General features: G+C 43.0%; 1 protein-coding gene across 1 annotated transcript; it reads right to left on the reverse strand.

The window, feature by feature from the left end:
• Window positions 1–5,320: 5,320 nt before the first annotated feature.
• On the reverse strand, window positions 5,321–8,009 carry LOC123583478 (cathepsin G-like). The gene is made up of 5 exons (XM_045450572.1): window positions 7,880–8,009; window positions 6,963–7,110; window positions 6,387–6,522; window positions 5,965–6,219; window positions 5,321–5,565 (listed from the first exon to the last, which is right to left on the reverse strand). The coding sequence occupies exons 1-5, from the start codon at window positions 7,932–7,934 to the stop codon at window positions 5,392–5,394; spliced, it is 768 nt and encodes a 255-aa protein (XP_045306528.1). The 5' UTR covers window positions 7,935–8,009; the 3' UTR covers window positions 5,321–5,391.
• Window positions 8,010–19,648: the final 11,639 nt, after the last annotated feature.

Genomic DNA, 19,648 nt, shown 5'->3' on the forward strand with positions numbered 1-19,648 from the left:
TTGGGGCCTGTGGTTTTCCTTTTAACAGAATGGTCCCTTACCTCCTGGAGGTTAGGAGATCAGCCAAGAAAAACAGGAGTAGAAGTAAATTCTTGAAAGGCTGAATGGGTCTGTTAAGAGGTTTTCTTTTTCCAGGCTTTTCAGTCCTTGAGGTGAAGTAGAAAAAGGGGCTGGCTCAGTGACCACCAATTTTCTCCTGGTTCTGATTCTCAGGCTATGAGCTTTCACTCTATCGCCCTTCCCCTCACACAGAAAGATCTTTTCTGTGGTGAGGTTGTTGCAGGAACCACATTTCTAGGCTGTTGATAGTGTTATCAACAATGATAGTATCATTGCTCTGCAGTTCTCTGTACACAGGGCTTGAGAGCTATCAGCTTTTTTTTTTTTTAATTTTATTTTTTAAAATTTACATCCAAGTTAGTTAGCATATAGTGCAACAATGATTTCGGGAGTAGATTCCTTAATGCCCCTTACCCATTTAGCCCTTCCCCCCTCCCACAACCCCTCTAGTAACCCTCTGTTTGTTCTCCATATTTATGAGTCTCTTATGCTTTGTCCCCCTCCCTGTTTTTGTATTATTTTTGTTTCCCTTCCCATATGTTCATCTACTTTGTCTCTTAAAGTCCTCATATGAGTGAAGTCATATGATATTTGTCTTTCCCTGACTAATTTCACTTAGCATAATACCCTCCAGTTCCATCCACGTAGTTGTAAATGGCAAGATTTCATTCTTTTTGATTGCCAAGTAATACTCCATTGTATATATATACCGCATCTTCTTTAGTCATTCCTCCATCGATGGACATTTGGGCTCTTTCCATACTTTGGCTATTGTTGATAGTGCTGCAATAAACATTGGGGTGCATGTGTCCCTTTGAAACAGCACCTGTTCCTTGGATAAATACTTAGTAGTGCAATTGCTGGGTCATAGGGTAGTTCTATTTTTAGTTTTTTGAGGAACCTCCATACTGTTTTCCAGAGTGGTTGTACCAGCTTGCATTCCCAGAGGGCTGTCAGCTTTTGGATAGAATACAATCAACCTGATACTTCCAATGACTTCTTTGTTCATTTATAACTTCATACAGATAAGAGAAGACCTCTGAAATCTTATCGCAGATTGGACATAATGTTGATACTGCTTTTGTATCTGTTGGATAGGTCATCACTTGGAAGGTGGAACATATAAAGTAACTTCTTGTTTTCATTCTTGGCCCCTAACTCTCACAGAGGGTTAAGTAGCTTGGTAAGTCACACTAATACAGGGATTCCAGAAGATACTCAGGTTAGTCAAACACTGTCACTTGACAGAGCTGTACGGATTGTGGGAAGCCACAGGGAGGCAGGTTTCATTTTGGAGAAGGGAGAGACAGGATGGGTCCACTTGGCCTCAAAATACAGACATGAGAGTGGCAGGCCCACGGCCATGTGGCCAAGGGCCTGGGAGAGGAGAAAGTGTGAGGAACAATATCTTTTCATTGGCAGAACTGGCTGGGAGTTGGGAGACCAGGGTCCAGTATTGTGCCTGAGAAGAACTCACCCCAGGGCCGTGCTGGTCGCTTTCCTTTCTGGGCCTTCTCTTTTAATGGAGCTGGTTAGTGTCTATCAGTGTCCTTCAAAATTGTGACTTTCTTAAGCCATGAATATTTTCCTTAAGTAAAACTTGGACCTGTGCTAAGTATTTAAAATTGATGAGCTGTTCTGATGGGGTGGTATGGGGTGAGGGCTGGTCCCTTCGTTTTCCTCCCTTTCAGGCGGTGCCCCAATTTGAAAACCATGTGACAGGATGGATTCTGACTAATGGCTTGTCCATCAGAGCAGTCCTGCAGGCCCAATGGAGACACAGTTTTGGAGAGCTGGGAACTAACTCCTGCAAATCAAATTGCCTGTTGCTGGTGAGAAGTAAAATCCTCAGTATTGCACACTCAAGCGTTTCTGCTGAGAGGCTGTTTAGCTTGAGGAGACCAGGAACCAGCCAGAACTGCAGGTCAAAGTATATGATGTTTGAATATAATTCACTCTGTTTTTACTAAAAGAAGGAAGGATGTTCTCAAGAGGCAGACAGTTAGATCATCTAGTATCATTGTAAAAGGAAACAAGAAAAATGGTGAGATTCTACTCTATCATAAGACAGAGATAACACAGCGCTGCTATTTTAATCATATGTAGGCATTGTCTACCTAATCCTCATGTATTTATTTTTTCCTTTAGAATATTGATATACATAATGATATACTTTTTTTTTGTATATTAAAGCAACACAATAAGATACAACGAAGTGTAACTCTAAGAAAAGATGAAAAAAAAATGCTGTTCAAGTGACAGAAACACAAAATAGCGTACTTTACCATACATATTAATGTTTCATTAGTCTTACAGTTAGTTACTAGTGGCCATAGTCAATAATCTATTGTTGATTAGTTTAAAAATAGCACATAAGAGAGAATTAAATAAGAATGAAATAGATTTTTGAAACACCTATGGAAACACTCAATCTTAAATAACTTAGATGTGTAAAATTATTTATTACATATTATATTATTATGTTTTACTTTTTGTTGTCTATTTTGGCTAACTCCCCAGGTCACACTCTAAAAATTAGTCTCCCTAGTACTGGGAGAAATATACTTGGGTAAATTTTGACTTTCTGTGCCTTTTTGCAGGGGGCAACGTGTTTCTCCTAAGACCATGTTGACAGTGAAGGGTGCAGAACACATTGTCCTGGGAGGGCAGAAGTGCAAGTGCAAATGGCGTGGTTTGGGTTGGCAGAGATGGGGTGACCCTAGTGCCCACGTCTTCAGTGTCCCCTACGTCTCAGCACACCTGTTTTTTGGAGCAACAGTCTGGAGGCAAACTTCACTTTCTGTCAAGGCTGGGGTTCCCAGGTCCTTTGCATTCTGGTCCCATTTCTTCTGTCGCTGTTGACTCAAGGTCAGGGCTGTCCTGTGGAGGTGACAGAGCCACGCTCCTTGAAGAACCCCAGCCCTCAATATCCCTATCCTATGTCTAACTTTCCGTACCTGTCCAACTTGCTCTTGGAGCACCCACCTTTCCCCTCTTTTCCTCAGACACCATTATCAAGGTCACCACCCCTCACCTCTGTAGCTCTGCTATAGCTATGATGAACTGCCAGTGTCTAGTTTCTCCTGACTCTGATGCTCTGCCTTGGGGGTGGGGGGGGGGGAAGGTGGGGGGGGGTGAGTGGAGTCACCAAGTCTCTGTAGACAGGCAGTCTGCTGTAGCTATTGGTTTGGGAGAAGTTCCCAGTTGGGTTTCTGTGTACGAGCTTGTCATGGTTGTTTTATGGCTTTTCAATCAAGTCAGGAGGGCATGTAATACAGAGTTTGCATGTGGAGAAAGAAAGTGGGAGAAACCGAGTCCTTTTGCACTAGTTTTCAGTGTGCAAAAGACTTGCTTCCCAAAGTTTTGCTGCTGCGGTTTACTTAATAGGGAAGAGTGCAGACCTGTGGAGGGGTGGGGATAGGCTTGGCTTCTGAGATGCTCATGATCAGAATTGTCCTCTGGAGGTGAACACTGTGAGGTCTGTGGCAATCTTCCCAGAAGGGCAGCGGGAGAGAGAGAGATGCCTTGGAAGTGCTGACTGGCAGAGAAAGACATGGAGGTGAGATGGGTCGGCCCTGGTGTTTCCTGGGCACTGAGTCCAGAGTGGTGCTCTTGGGCTTTGAGTAAATGTCACCGAGAGGCAGGGCTAAATGGACTCATTCGTCGCTCTCCCTTCCCTTTTCCCCACCAGCAAGTACTCTTTCTGTTTGCCAATGGAAACACTTAATAATGAGACTGTTATCCCCCAGAACATGCAATTAATAGATAATTCCTATGGATAGATGATAACAAATATAGAGAGTGCCTGTGTATCGTCAAAGATGTGATGTTGATTACAATTTGGTTGATGAATGGCTTACACTGAATATTATAGGCAAATGACTTTCTGATAAAAAATAGCCATACGATAATGATTGAATTTACTTCAAAGTATTTTTGTATATAGCCAGTTAGACTTGATAAAATATGAGTTCAGTGACTATTCCATTCAAGATGATGGAAACTGCAAAAAGTCAGATGGTAAATGTCACACTGCAAGGAGTAATTAGCATTTTGATGGATGTAAAAAAAAAAAAAAACCTTCCAGCTGATTCTGTACAGTTATCTTAAGAAGGTGTTTAAAGTATGGTTTAAATTATGCAATTTTTAGTAATCTTTTATTTGAATATAATATTGGTATACACAGTTATGGGCTAATTTTTAGGGTACACGTCCTTATTTTAGTCAACATTTTGTGTGGAGTTTTGTGTAACGTTGGAGTATCAACATAAAATGAGAGTGGCTAGGTAGCTCAGTCACTTAAGTGACTCTTGATTTTGGCTCAGGTCATGATCTCACAATTTGGTTCATGGGATGGAGCCCCGAGTGGGGCTCTGTGCTGACAGCGCATAGCTTGCTTAGGATTCTCTTTCTCCCTCTCTCTCTGTCCCTCCCCGACTTGCATGCATGCATGAGCACACTCTCTCTCTCGAAATAAACATTAAGAAAAGAAAGATATTTAAAAAAAAAAAAAGATGAGAACAGTGGTCTGTAATTCAGTGGGGTTTGGTTGTAGCCTAAGGGTTTAAGAGAAGAATGTTGGCTGTCCATAGGCCCTTGGATTGCTTCCATTTCTTGGCCATCGTGAATAACGGTGCTGTGAACGTGAGTGTTTGGTCGCTATTTTTAAGCAAGCAAATCTTTATTTTTTTCTTCCTTCAAGTACTTGTATGGTTTCATTTTTTTGCTTTTAGATATCTGATTCATTTGAGGTTTATTGTGGCTTCCAGTGCAAGGAGTAGGTCCAGTTTTATCTTTTTTCCCCCAAATGACTATCTCGTTGTTCCAGTACCATCTATTGAAAACTCATTGTTTCTCAGTGATTTGAGATGCCACCTTTATCATGTATTAAATCAAGCTTTGTATTGAATTTCAATTCTGTCCCTTTGGTCTCCCTGCCCTACACATAGCACTGGCATACAGTTTTAGAGTCTACTTTAATACCTAGTAGGGGAATCTCTGGTAGGATGAAGAGTAGAGAGCTTTGCCCTGAGAAGAGATATGTCTTTCTACCCTTCTCCCAGGTGGTAGGGGGAGGAGAAATGAGGGAATGGATGGCCGGGAGGAAGGAAGTAGCTCATCCTGATCTCCAGAGTGGTGTGGGAGGGGTTAATTTGTCCTGGGGAAGAACCCCATTTTCCTGGAGGAGCCCAGACTCTGTCCTGGCATGTGCTTGTTGTGTACCGAATGATGTTTAATGAACCCATGAAAAGTCAGTTAATTCCACTCTAGACATGGACATTTATTAAGGCTCTGGCCACCCCCTCTGGAGCCGCCCCAGAGCAGAATCAGTCACAGCGGCGTCCAGGTCTGGTTCTGCTGCTTGAAGCGTTCCATTGTTCTGCTTATCCAGTTCACGAAGCTGGACACCCTGGTGAAGACTGCGGGAGGAATCCCCCTCCTGTCTCCATAGGAGACAATCCCCTCGGCCACATTGTTACATATCAGGGGGCCTCCGGAGTCCCCCTGTGGACAAGGAGAGGAAAAGACCTTAAACCAGACCTCTGGGCTCCTGCTGCCCTAAGGCCTGGCTCTCAGAGAAAGCAGGGGTGAGTCGGGGGAGGATGGAAGGGTGGTGGAAGTATGGAAGTCAACCTTCCGGTCTTTCCATGGTTGGGCTTCAGGCCTGGCTAGCGTTACTGTCTCTAGCTCAACCCAAGTCAGGGTGCCTTTGCCTTCTCCAGGAAAACACTGCACACGTATATGTTGTGTGCCCAGTGCTCCTCCCGTTACCCTAGAGACCAGATTGATGGGAAAAGACCCTACCTCCCTCTGCTCTGACCCCTCCAGACTGACGCCGTGGGGAATAGCCTGTTTCGACTGCCCAGCCTGTCAGGCAGTATTGGCAGATGCCCATGGCCTTACCAGGAAGGCGGACTTCCTCGAACTTGGGTTTCCCACACAAATTTGTGTTTGGCCGGTGTAGAAACTGAAGCGATCGCGGCACCTGCTATCCCTCTGCACGGTTAGCTGCACCTCCTGGAGTCTGTCTGTACTCCTGCTCAGGCTCACCAGGCCCCAGCCTGCCACGGTGCACACGGCCCCAGGTCTCAGTCTGGCCTGTGCCTGAGGCAGAGACACTGTCCTCACAGCTTCACTCTGTTGGATTCTGTTTTCCAGCTGGCAGGAGAAGGGGAGGGGGCACTCAGGGGCGGTGTGTGCAGCACACCGTCCCCACCCTGCAGCTCTGCCCCTGCCTCCTCCTCAGCCTCCCAGGATGGCCAGGCCCCCCTGCACTGGGAGTGGACTGGCTCAGCAGGAGAACTGGAGGGTGGGGCGGGCCGTACCTGCAGTAACATGATGTCATTCACGTTGCTCTGTTGATTGTAGTCAGGGTGGCGGATGGCTCTGAGCACAGACCTGCGCTGCTGGGTTCTTTCCTCCCTCCTGATGTTGTGGGCCCCCAGGATGACGGTGATAGGACTGCAAAGGAGAGGTGGCCTAGGGGTAGGCGTGAGCCTCAGGAGCTCAGCACGCAGGCTCTGCAGGCCAGGTGGACGGCCCAGGGCGGCAAGACTGCAGCCGAGGGAACCAAGGGGACAGGAGGGTTTCAGGGGCCGAGTCCTCTGTGCTTCTCCTCAGCCCTGAGCTGAGGGTGGTGGGGGACGCAGTGACTGAGCCTTGCTTCCCCTGGAATAAGTTGAGAAATAGCTTGAACTCCTATTTTGAGCCCTACTGTGTGCTTTCATCTCCTCCTCCTGCTCTTTTTGATCATGTCCTCCTTTTCTCTTCATTCACCCTGGCCCGTTCTCCACCCCCAAATCCCACTCGTCTCTTTTTCCCCTTCGTTGCTGGAAGCTTGCTTTCACATGGCTGGTCAGGGGCTCTCCTGGGCCTGCGGTACTGGCACACGAGCTGCTCACCTTCCCCAGCAGTGAGCTGCCGTCAGCACAAAGTCTTCTCTCACCAGGAAACCCCCGCAGGTGCTGTACCCCACTGGAGTCTGGATTATAAGAAAAGCCATGTAGGGGCGGGAATGAGGCCTGGCCTCTTGGCCTCCGATGATCTCCCCTGGAAGGAAGCATTGCGCACTTATCTCTGTGCTTGCTGACCCCGTGGTGTGGGCATCAGGGTGGTGGCTCCAGAAAGGCTGGCAGGTGAGGAGGCAGGAGACATGAGGGAGTGGAGGAGTTGTGGGTGAGAATTGGGTTTGCAGGGCACCACACGTTGGGGGAGGACTCCCGGGTTTGGCAGGAACCACTGCTAGCTCCCCATCCCAGACCTGAGCTCCCTCCCAGCTCCCCGGAGGATAGCTCTGGTTCCAGGCAGGGTCAGATTCAGGCTCCCACCATGAGGAGAGGTGGTCTGCTGCAGGGTGGCAAATTTGGAGCCCTCTGGGGTGGCCTCTTCGGAAGTTCCCTGGTACTTTCTTCCTCAGGGAGCTTCCCAGGTCCCTCTGAGGCCTCCTCAAGGTCATCGCATGAGCAGCAGGGGACTGGTTTTTCAGATTCTAGACATGAGCTGATGGTATTGTTATTGCTGCATCCTTATTTCCTAGGCTCGGACACATGGACTGCAGAATGAATCTAGAGAGCACATGTATATCACGTGTGCTTTGTGCTGGCGTCAAGTCCAAGGGTTTCATGTACACCAACTAACTTAACTCTCATTGAACTCTAGGAGGTACACACTGGTATTCTTCCTAGTTTATAGATGAGGAATCTGAGGAACTGTGAATTCAAATAACTTGCCCAACGGTACAGAGTTAGGAAGTGTCTAGGCAGTCTGGCTCCAGGGTCTGTGAGAGGGGTCGGGCCTGAGTCTGGGGGTGGTCACTTACCTGCCCCAGCCCCAGGGGGTAGGAGAAAGGCCATCAGGAACAGGAGCAGCTGCATCTTCTTGGGAAGACTGCCCCAGTCAGATGCCGCTGCCGCTCTCACTTGCCAGACTTGTACCCCCCAAGAGAGGAAGGAAGTCTGGGGGTGGGGGCTCAAGAACAGTCCCGTACTCCTGCTGGTGTGACAGGTTTCGTCACCTGTGGCTGCCCAGGAAGCTTGCCCACCAACTGCCGGTGATGTGGGGGAAAGAGAATAGTCCAAGCCAACGCTGTCCTGCACAGCTGCTGAGTCAGTGCTGGCGGCAGAAATGGGCACCTGTAGTGACAGGGAAGGGGGCTTGGGACCCTGTGTCCCAGAACCCTAAACCCACCAAATTCAGTAATATCCCAACAAGGCAGGAAAACTGGTAGCTGCCTATCTCCTCTGTTTCCTGCCTTTCTAGGATGAGAGCCTCAGTCCTTTGGCACTTGAGTTCTTTAAATGAATGCACATTTCCTATATTGCTTATTTATTTATTTTAATTTTTTTTTTAGGGAGAAACAGAGCGCATGAGAGTGGGAGAGAGGGGCAGAGAGAGGGGCTGTGTGTGGAGCCTGATGTGGGGCTAGATCCCATGACCCTGGGATCATGACCTGAGCCAAAATCAAGAGTTGGATGCTCAGCCAACTGAGCCATCCGGGCACCCTCTAGATTTCTTCTTTAAGTCATACTTAGTAAGGTGGGGCCATGGTGAATGAAAGATGGGTGTGGCGTGGTGGGGGGGATGTGGTGAGGACACTAGGAATAAGTCAGAAGAGGAGGCCAAAGAGTGAAGAGGAAGCCTGCCTATCTTTACCCTTTGGTCCCTGGACCCCCTGCTGGCACCTTTGCTGCTCCCACTTCTTTTTAGAGGTTGTGGAGGCAGATCAAATAGCTCCCTCTCCTGAGTGGGTAGAGTGCACTGCCAGGGAAGGAAAAGGGCAGAACAAGGCTCTGCCACTGATAATTACTTTCTCAGGGCACTTGAGCCCCAACAAACTCTCCGTGAAAATTATCACACATTGAGAATTTCTGTTTTCCTGCTTCCTACTTAAGGTGAGGACCTTTTTGTCCCAGAATGCTCCCTGCACACAGAAAAGACCTAGAGACTTAGTTTTGTTGAGAGCTGTCAGACCCTGGCTGAAAAACAGCGAAGATCCCTTTCATCCATGATATGAGTCCAATTAACTTAATCCCCATTCTTTGCCCCCAGGGGCTTCTAACAAGGGAACGCATGCTTGCTGTGCTCCCTGTAACACATAAAGCACCACCTACAATACATAAAGAGCATGCAGTCCACGTTGAGAAGAAGGCAGTACAGAGTAACACAGACACACTTAAAAATACTTAGAAGATTCTGTGGGTGCACAGAAAAACATTGTAATATAGCATAATTTTTGCGAAAATGTCAGATTTAAAAACTAATACAATTCTCAAACTTTTATAGATATGATGGCCCCATTTGAACGTCTTATGAAAATTAAGAATCCTCTCCTTATATACAAATATACATGATTTTCACAACTGCAAAGAACTTCATCCTTCTCTGATACATGCTTAATGATGGCAACGTTGTGAAATTTCTTTCTGCATCTAGAAAGAACTGTGTAGAAAAAAGAAAAATTATTATAACGGCTTTATTAGTGCCTTAGCATTTGGGACAATTTTAATTTATTGCTACTTAAATGTTTTCAACACTTTAAAAGCATTAGTCTATGGGAATGCAAGCTGGTGCGTTCACTCTGGAAAACAGTATGGAGGTTCCTCAAAAAACTAAAAATAGTGTTTTTTTTATGACTATGACTCAGTTTTTTATGACCCAGCAATTGCACTACTGGGCATTTATCCAGGGGATACAGGTGTGCTGTTTCGAAGGGACACATGCACCCCCATGTTTATAGCAGCACTATCAACAATAGCCAAAGTATGCAAAGAGCTCAACTGTCCACCGATGGATGAATGGATAAAGAAGATGTGGTATATATATTCAATGGAGTATTACTCAGCAATCAAAAAGAATGAAATCTTGCCATTTGCAACTACGTGGATGGAACTGGAGGGTATTATGCTAAGTGAAATCAATCAGAGAAAGACAAAAATCATATGATTTCACTCATATGAGGACTTTAAGAGACAAAACAGATGGACATAAGGGAAGGGAAACAAAAATAGTATAAAAACAGGGAGGGGGACAAAACATAAGAGACTCTTAAATATGGAGAACAAACAGAGGGTTACTGGAGGGCTTGTGGGAGGGAGGGATGGGCTAAATGGGTAAAGGGCATTAAGGAATCTACTCCTGAAATCATTGCTTCGCTATATGCTAACTAATTTGGATGTAAATTTTATTTTATTTTTTTATTTTTTATTTTTTAGAAAAATTTTTAACGTTTATTTATTTCTGAGACAGGGAGAGACAGAGCATGAACAGGGGAGGGTCAGAGAGAGGGAGACACAGAATATGAAGCAGGCTCCAGGCTCTGAGCTGTCAGCACAGAGCCCAACGCGGGGCTAGAACTCACGGACCGCAAGATCATGACCTGAGCCGAAGTCGGCTGCCCAACCGACTGAGCCACCCAGGCGCCCCTGGATGTAAATTTTAAAAAATAAAAAAATAAAGTTAAAAACAAACAAACAAACAAACAAACACAAACATTAGTCTAACTCTTTTAAAAAGGGGAAAAGGATAAAGACCAGCCTGAGGGAAAAAGGGGAGTAAAATGTATGCTCCCAATGATCTACATAGAAATATGGACAGAAGAGTTCATGAACAGCGACCTAGGATTTCATGCCAACCTTCCCACGAGAAACAACCCCAAGCAAACCTGTTCAAAATATCCTAAACCTTACAAGCCTCAAAGAACTGCCAATGCAGGAGTGTTTATCACGCTAAAAAGGAAGGAATAATGGGCGTTAGGTGGCTACTATTGTTCTGAGGGAATTTACTGAACCTACAAAATTCAAAGCTCTGCTCTGATGGCCACATAAGGTGAAGGGTGCAGAAATCAAAGACCAAAACCCACACAACCAGGTCCAACCAGAGACACTCCTCACAATGAGCTGGGGCATTAAAAGTCTATACTCTCAAAGTAACAAAGAAGAGGTAATGAGCTCATCTTTGCAAGTGATTTAATGAAAGATTGGAATTACTTGAACCTTTCATGGAATCTCAGACCTTGAACTTGCATTGATGTGGTTCTGGACTGTGTCCCAAAGTGCCTGATGGAATCAAATGCAAATCTAGAGAAAATTCACTTAATTCCAGGGTTTGATTTATACCTAAAAATTATTTTTTAAGTAGAATGACAAGCATATAGTCAAATATAAACAAGAGGATAAGCAAAGAGATAAGACAACAGAAGTAGGAAATGATAGACAATAAGAACAGAGAACAAATTTAATTATTGGGATAAGTGTATTAGAATAATAAAATATAGATAATGAGACAATTATGCCAAAATAAAAACAAGCTTTAAAAAAGCTGCAGGGAACATGAACCTTAAAAAAAGTGACATAACATTTGAAAAAGTGAAAAATGTAATAACCAAAATTAAAGTCACAGTGAAAAATGTAATAACCAAAATTAAAGTCACAGTGGAAAAACTTAATAACAGATTAGACAAAGCTAAAGAGAATTACTAACCTGAAATGGCTCAGAAAAAAGTGTTAAGAATGGAACATAGACAGACCTAAAGATAAAAATATAGAAAATAATAGAATTAGAAGATCGTACATATATTTACTTGGAATTCTAGAGGAAGAAGAAAAAACAAGAGGTCATATAAAATAGAATAGTGGCTGAGATTTTTAAAAAGTTGATGAAAAATATCCAACTAGAGGTTAAAAAAAAAACTTCAAGCAGAATAATACAAAGAAATTGATACCTAGAAATCATTGTCTTAAAGAAATGGCAGAAATCTTTAAAAAAAATTTTTTTTATTAATTTATTAAGTCAGCTCCATGCCCAATGTGGGACTTGAACTCTCAACCCTGAGATCAAGTGTTGCATACTCCATTGACTGAGCCAGCCAGGTGCCCCAAGAAATGGCAGAAATCTTAAGAACAATCAGAGAAAGAAAGATTACTTTCAAATTAATACTGGATTTGAGGCTGACTCCTTAGCAGCAGCAATGAGTGAATACTCTCCAGGAAGAAACAACTTCATAGTCATTTGGCAAGATTTTAAAAACACATCCTTTCTTAAAAAAAGTTTTTTTTTTAAGGTTTTATTTTACTTTTGAGAGAGAGAGAGAGCGAACAGGGGAGGGGCAGAGAGAGAGGGAGACAGAATCTAAAGCAGTCTCCAGGCTCTGAGCTGTCTGCACAGAGCCCAATGTGGGGCTTGAACTCACAAACCATGAGATCATGACCTGAGCTGAAGTCGGAGGCTTAACCGACTGAGCCACCCAGGTGACCCTAAAAACCAAAACTTTTAGAAGATAAGATAGAAGAATTAATTTTTTTACAAACTTAAGGTAGGGGAAAAAAAAACTTGAAATAGGACATAAAAAGCCCTAATATAAATTATAATTACAAAGGAAAAAATAGATAAATTGATCTATATAAAAATTCAGAAATTCTGACCACTAAAGCCACTATTAGCATAGTGAAAAGTAAAGCTACAGAATGGAAGAAGATATTATCAATAACTGAGAAAGGGTTTGTATTTGGGAGATACATGTGTGCATATTTGTATATAAAAGTCATATTTATATATAAGCCATTGGAAAACCATTATGTAATTTTGAAAATCTGCATGAAATTGACAAATCCTCAGAAAGTTTAACTTAATGAAACATATTCAAGAAATTTGCATTTTCTTATAAACACTAAATAAATCGTTCAGTTGTCAAAAATATTCCATTAAGGGCAGCTATAGACTCATATGGCTTCACTGGAAATCTCTACAAAATATTCAAAGAATACTACACAATTTCTTCTAGAGAGTAGATGGCACCTATCTCCTTTATGAGACTAGCAAAATGTTGAGGCCAAGCCCAATGAAGACAATATGGGAAAGAAACATTACAGGCCGTATCAGTTCAGAATATTGATGCAAACCAAATCAATCAATTAGTAAAAAGGTACCATGACCTTCCTAGGAATGGGGAGGGATTTCATTCAAAACTCAGTTGCTGAAACATGTCACATTGATTTATGGAACAAGAAACATATGATTCTTCACTTGAAGCAAACCAAGGAAAACATTTGCCAAAATTCACCCTCATTATTAAAAAAATTTTTGGTAATCTATGAATAGAAATGATGGCTTTAATCCGGTAAAAATTATCCACAAAAATCTCACAGCAGTCCTTATACTTAAGGGTGAAATGTTGAATTCTTTTTGTTCAAGAGCAAAACAATACAAGGACACCTGAGTACCCATAATTATCATTTCTCTTCAACATCAGACTGGAGATTTTAGCGAGTGCAGTTAGGCAGGAAATAGAAGTGAAAGTTATGGGGAACAGGAAAGAAGGAAACAAAACTGTCATTGTTTGAAGATATGATAGTGTACATAGAGAATGCCAAAGAATGGACAGATAGATTACCATAATTAATAAGATAGTTTAACAGATTTGTTAGACACAGAATCAATTTAAAAATTAATCACATTTCTGGGGTGCCTCGGTGGCTCAGTTGGTTAAGTGTCTGACTCTTGATTTCCGCTCAGGTCATGGTCTCACGGTTTGTGAGTTCGAGCCCTGCATCTGGCTCTTGCTCTGTCTGCCTACCTCTCTCTGCCTCTCCCTTACTCTCTCTCTCAAAATAAATAAATAAATATTAAAAATTAATCACATTTCAATATAGATAGCAATACTGTTAGGAAATGAAATTTTGGAAAAGGTAATATTTAAATGGCATGAAAATGATCAAATAACTAAACACAAATCTAGAACAAGATGTGCAAGATGTCTTTGGTGAAAATTATAAAATTGCATTAAGAGACACTTGACAAAACCCAAACACAGAGAGATTCTATGTTTGTGGATTGGAAGACTAAATTTTATAAAAATATCAATTCTCTAAAAGTGATCTGTAGATTCATTGTACTCAAGAAGTATTTCATACAGCTTAATCAGTTCTAAACATGTGTGGAAAAACAAATGGCTAATAGCCAAGACGCTCTTGAAGAATAAGATGGGAGGTCATGCTTTTAGCAAATAAAGCCATAGTAAGGAAGATGGTGTGGTAGCGATATGGGCACAGGAACATAGACTGATGGTCTGGGAATAGAGATCCCATACACATTTGCGCACTGACATACACATATGGACACATATGATATATGGACACTTGATTTATAATGGAGTTTGAATGGCAAAGCAGTGGGGAAAAGACTATTGTCTTTTTTCTCCCTGATAAACACAACCAGGACAATAGATATCTTTATGGTGTCCTATAGACAGCCCCCAAAATAAAACATGACCTTTATCACATACCATATCCAAAAATCCATTTTCAGTGGATTATGGATCCGAGCATAAATAAAGATTTGAAAATATAATGTAACAATGTCTTCACGATAGGTAAAATTTTTAAATCATATGCATAAAAACACTAATCATAAAGAAAAGGATTGATGAACTGATACATTAAAATCAAGAGGAAACAAAGACAATAGGTAGAGGGGGTCAAAGATGCTTATAACACACATAGCACTTACATTCCAATTATGTAAAGAACTGCTATAAATCAATAAGAAAAAGGCAATTCAATAGAATAATGGGCAAAAGACTTGAACAGCTTCATCTCGAAAAAGAAAACATCCAAGTGGTCAACACACATATGAAAAGATGTTACTCTCAGTAGATACCAGAGAACCAACCAGTTTAAAGCTTATTTATTATTTTTTTTTTTTCAACGTTCATTTTTTATTTTTGGGACAGAGAGAGAGCATGAACGGGGGAGGGGCAGAGAGAGAGCGAGACACAGAATCGGAAGCAGGCTCCAGGCTCCGAGCCATCAGCCCAGAGCCCGACGCGGGGCTCGAACTCACGGACCGCGAGATTGTGGCCTGGCTGAAGTCGGACGCTTAACCGACTGCGCCACCCAGGCGCCCCAGAACCAACCAGTTTAAATCACAGGGAGATACCGGTTACAGTCATCAGGTTGGCTCTTTTCCTAAGTATATATTCTAGAGAAGCATGTGAACATTTCCACCAGATACATGTCCAAGAAGGTCATAGCAGCATTATTCATGAAAGCCCCAGACTGGAAACAGTAGTAAGACTCATCAACAGCAGCACAAACATCAAATCGTGGTATACTTACATAATGGAATATTGCATATCAATGAAAATAAATAACTAATACCACATTCAGTCCCACAAATAAATCTTACAGACGTAATGTTGAGAGAAAAGTCCCTGAAGGATTACATTCACTGTGAAAATGAAACTATTTTGGATAGAAATGCGTCCATAGGGGGTAAGGGCATGATGCAAAGCAGGGAAGTGGTTATCACAAAAGTCACAACAGTAAGTTAATTCTGGGGTTGGAGGGCAGAGAGGGCATTTTTAGCAGGAAGAGACACATGGGGGCTTTCTGAAATTTGGCCAGCATTCTTAAGTGTATATATATTTCATGTGTATATATTTTGCAATAAAAATTTCTTTTTTTATTAAAAAAATTTTTTTAATGTTTATTTATTTTTGAGAGAGACAGAGACAGAATGCGAGTGGGTTATGGGCAGAGAGAGAGGGAGACACAGAATCCGAAGCAGGCTCCAAGCTCTGAGCTGTCAGCACAGAGCCCGACGCGGGGCTCGAACTCACCAGCTGTGAGATCATGACCTGAGCCGAAGTCTCAACCGACTGAGCCACCCAGGCGCCCCTGCAATAAAAATTTCTTAAAAGTCGGTTTTCCAGTGGTTGGGGATTAGAGAGACCATTTGGACAGAGAATGGAATGTCAGAGAATAAATGGGGGCACATATTTTTTTTAATGTTTTGATTTTCCCTTTTAATAAAAATTGTGATATTTGAACAAACATGACTCTGGTACATTTCACAATATTCCTAGCTGGTTACATCTACATTTGACTGTTTTATTACATTTCCGTCAGTTACAATTTTTTTCTCCTCTGGGATATTGGGACATTAAAGTAGGATGTCTCTCACCTCCTCCCTGGGCCCCATATACTGCCAAAATGCAAAGCTCTGGGCAGGCAGTTGCCTGCTGAGGCTGGGACACTTCCTCTCCCTCCCTTTGATGCTGCTCTGGTCAGAAACCAATCTGGTTGCCCTTGGCATTGTAGGAGACCAGTGTACTACTGAGAAGTTCCGGACATTCTTAGGGCTGTCCTAATATCACAGTTAGAAGGACAGACTAGAAGCTCCTTGGGAAGTTTCTGCTGATGAGCTGGTGATTGTTTTATGGAGCGCCAGCACTGGGAGAAGTCTGTTTCTTCACTATTGTCTTCCCACCACACATGTCTGCTGGGAGTGAGGCACTTTCTTGCAAAGAACTGGCCCTTGTTTTGGTCTAGTAGGAAAGAGCAGGTGACAAAGGAAAGTCAATGGGATCTGCATACAATCTCCCCATCAGCGTAGTTTGAGGGAAAGAAGGACCCAGAAACCCTGGATGTGGCAGAGGAAGACTTGAAAAGAGGCTCAAGGACCTCAGTGTCTCCTGGAAGAAAAGCACACCACTGAGATGGAGTGACTGGCCCTGGGGCCTCGGGTAAATGTGAGAAAGAGATGCAGGTGGACATATACCTTGAGACTCTCTTCCCAATTGCTCAGGCCATCCAACTATTCAACAATAGGAGCTCAGTAATATTAATTCTGATATATTCATGGAATGAAATACTATCTGGCCATTAAATAGCATGTTGTGGAAGACTGCTTAGTGGCATGGAGCACTTTGCACCACCTAATAGTAAGTGGAAAAAGTAGAATATGATGTGGTGTATGCAATTTGATACTAATTCTGTTTAAAAAGAGCAACAGCCAGAATAATCATTTTATGACTCTTTTTTTTTCACCTTTATATTATCCATTTTTTTTCTGTCATCAGTGTGTATTAGTTTTATAGGCAGAACAAAATTTAGGGCCCATGATCCTTATAAACAGCAAACACTATAACGAATTGTGGTAGAGGCGAGCTAGCAGTTTAGCAAAACAATTTCCTTTTCTTGCAGAGGACCTGGGTGAACCCAGTCATCCAGCCTCACTTGAGGTGAGGTGTGACTGTGTGATTACTGTAGCAAATGGGGTGTGAATGGAGATGGTGTTGTACCTTTCAGACCGGCCTATAACGAACCTCTACCTGGGTTCCACTTGGATGAACAAGAGGGACTTGGAAGACATCGTTAGGAACTTGAGCCTGGTTTCCTTAATCATGGGCACACATGTAACTTTTGTCCCAGCTGGGATACTTGAGAGTAAAAAGGGGCATTACTCAGCAGGAACACTCATTTTGGACTGTGGGTGAGTGAGAAACAGGTTTCCATTGTGTGAGTCACTGAAATGCTAAAGTTTATCTGGTAGTTAGGGTTGTCTTAACTAACACATGTACCAACTTTTTTTTTTTTTTTTTAATAACTTGCCTATTAATGTTTTTGGCTTAGTTTTCTTTCTTTTGTTTCCTTAGCCTAGTTTTCTAGAGCGGTGGACAATGTAGATGTCAATGGCTGCATAATACATAATATAAATGTGCCATATTTTACCAATTCTCTATTTTGGACATTAATACTGATTCCAATCTGAGGTCCATTATTAAATAATGGTGTGATTAATGAACACCTTTTGAATAACTTCCCTACACATGTGTGCGCGCACACACACACACACACACACACACACACACACACACACTTTAAACCTTATATAGGATTAAGTTCTAGAAATAAAAACCACAAAAGCAAGAGAGAGAAATAGGTGTGAACTGACTTCAAAATTTTAAGGGAACGTCAACAGCAGCCCAGTCTTCATGATGCTACCGTCATTGTAAGGTAATAGGTTTTCTTCCTAACGCATGTCATACTGTGTCAAGTGCTTCTATTGGGTGTAAGGGAAAAACTGACCCATCAGGCTCTGTCTTTCAAGGTCACACACCTCTGCCCCTGGTGGTGGATGTCCTTGGTTACTCTGCCCTTGGCTCAACCTTGCATCCTGGGGCTCCATGGAGCTCTTCATGGCTGACTTTCTGAGGTCTCTACATTTCTTAGGTGTGATGGCTTCTCCTCAGAGTGTTGTTTTTTTACTGCTGTGCCCAGAACTGTCCCCTGGTCATCACCTTCTACTGTTCTCTTGCTCACCTCCATACATGCATTCAGCTTTAATCTCACCTGTGCTATTGCTTTGTGCTGTGAGCTCCAGGGAAGACTTGGCAGACGGACATAGGGACAGTCTTGTGTGAAACATTGGCTTTTATTTGCTTTTCACTTTTTTTTCAGTGTACTGGATTTTGTTTTTCACATCTATGTGGTTTGTTTCCTTTTTAGTGAAGTACTTTCTTTCTCTCTCTTTTTTTTTTTTGAGAGAAAGAGAGAGAGAGAGAGAGAGAATCTTTTTTTTTATTTTTATTAAAACAATTTTTTTAACGTCTATTTATTTATTTATTAAAAAAAATTTTTTTTCAATGTTTTATTTATTTTTGGGACAGAGAGAGACAGAGCATGAACGGGGGAGGGGCAGAGAGAGAGGGAGACACAGAATCGGAAACAGGCTCCAGGCTCTGGGCCATCAGCCCAGAGCCCGACTCGGGGCTCGAACTCACGGACTGCGAGATCGTGACCTGGCTGAAGTCGGACGCTTAACTGACTGCGCCACCCAGGCGCCCCTAAGGTCTATTTATTTTTGAGACAGAGAGAGACAGAGCATGAGTGGGGGAGGGTCAGAGAGAGAGGGAGACACAGAATCCGAAACAGGCTCCAGGCTCTGAGCGGTCAGCACAGAGCCCAACGCGGGGCTTGAACTCACGGACCGCGAGATCATGACCTGAGCTGAAGTCGGATGCTTAACCGACTGAGCCACCCAGGCGCCCCGAGAGAGAGAGAATCTTAAGCAGGCTCCATGCCCAGTGCTGAACTCAACCCAGGGCCTGATCTCACCACCGAGAGATCGTGACTTGAGCCCAAATCAAGAGTCGGACACTTAACTGACTGAGTGCCCCAGTTCTTTCTCCTTTTGATGTGGGTCCTACTTGATTCAGTGTTTGTCTAGTTGTTCAGCTATCGTGAATTTGTTCTGTCACATTCAACTCACTAGTTGTGGTGTTTGAAGGATATGGGACCCTAAAATAAGGTTATCTGGTCACAATGAACTATCTTCCACCTGAAATGTGGCATTTCATGGGTCTGTGGACTAAAGTTCATGTCTTCTACGTGTGAAATAAAAATAAGCCTGCCTCTTCTCCCTCTCTCCCTCCCTCACTTCTGGGCATGGCCTCTGTCGTGCATAGATTACAAACCTGAGGACCTGTGAGTCTCCCACTTTCTTCCAACTTCACATAGCCCTTCTGGAACCAAACAAAGTCATGCCTGTGAAACTGTGATGTGTGATACAGATAAAGTTTAGGGATTTCAATTATTTTCAAGACAAGTTTTCTTGGGGCACCTAGGTGGCTCAGTCGGTTGAATGTCAGGCTTCGGCTCAGGTCATGATCTCATGGTTCATGAGTTCAAGCCCCATATCGGGCTCTGGGCTGATGGCACAGAGCCTGCTATGGATCCTCTGTCCTCCTATCTCTGCTCCTCACCAGCTCATCTCTGTCTCTCAAAAGTAAAATAAACATTAAAAAAAAAAA

This window comes from Leopardus geoffroyi, chromosome B3, assembly GCF_018350155.1.
Source record: "Leopardus geoffroyi isolate Oge1 chromosome B3, O.geoffroyi_Oge1_pat1.0, whole genome shotgun sequence".
Taxonomy (NCBI): Eukaryota; Metazoa; Chordata; class Mammalia; order Carnivora; family Felidae; genus Leopardus; species Leopardus geoffroyi.

Coding starts and splice junctions, on each gene's coding strand:
- LOC123583478 (XM_045450572.1), bottom strand. CDS start 7,934: ATGCAGCTGCTCCTGTTCCTGATGGCCTTTCTCCTACCCCCTGGGGCT. Junction 7,111..7,879: donor ACCCCCTGGGGCTGGGGCAG/GTAAGTGACCAC, acceptor GCTTCCTTCCAG/GGGAGATCATCGGAGGCCAA. Junction 6,220..6,386: donor ATGACATCATGTTACTGCAG/GTACGGCCCGCC, acceptor TTCTCCTGCCAG/CTGGAAAACAGAATCCAACA.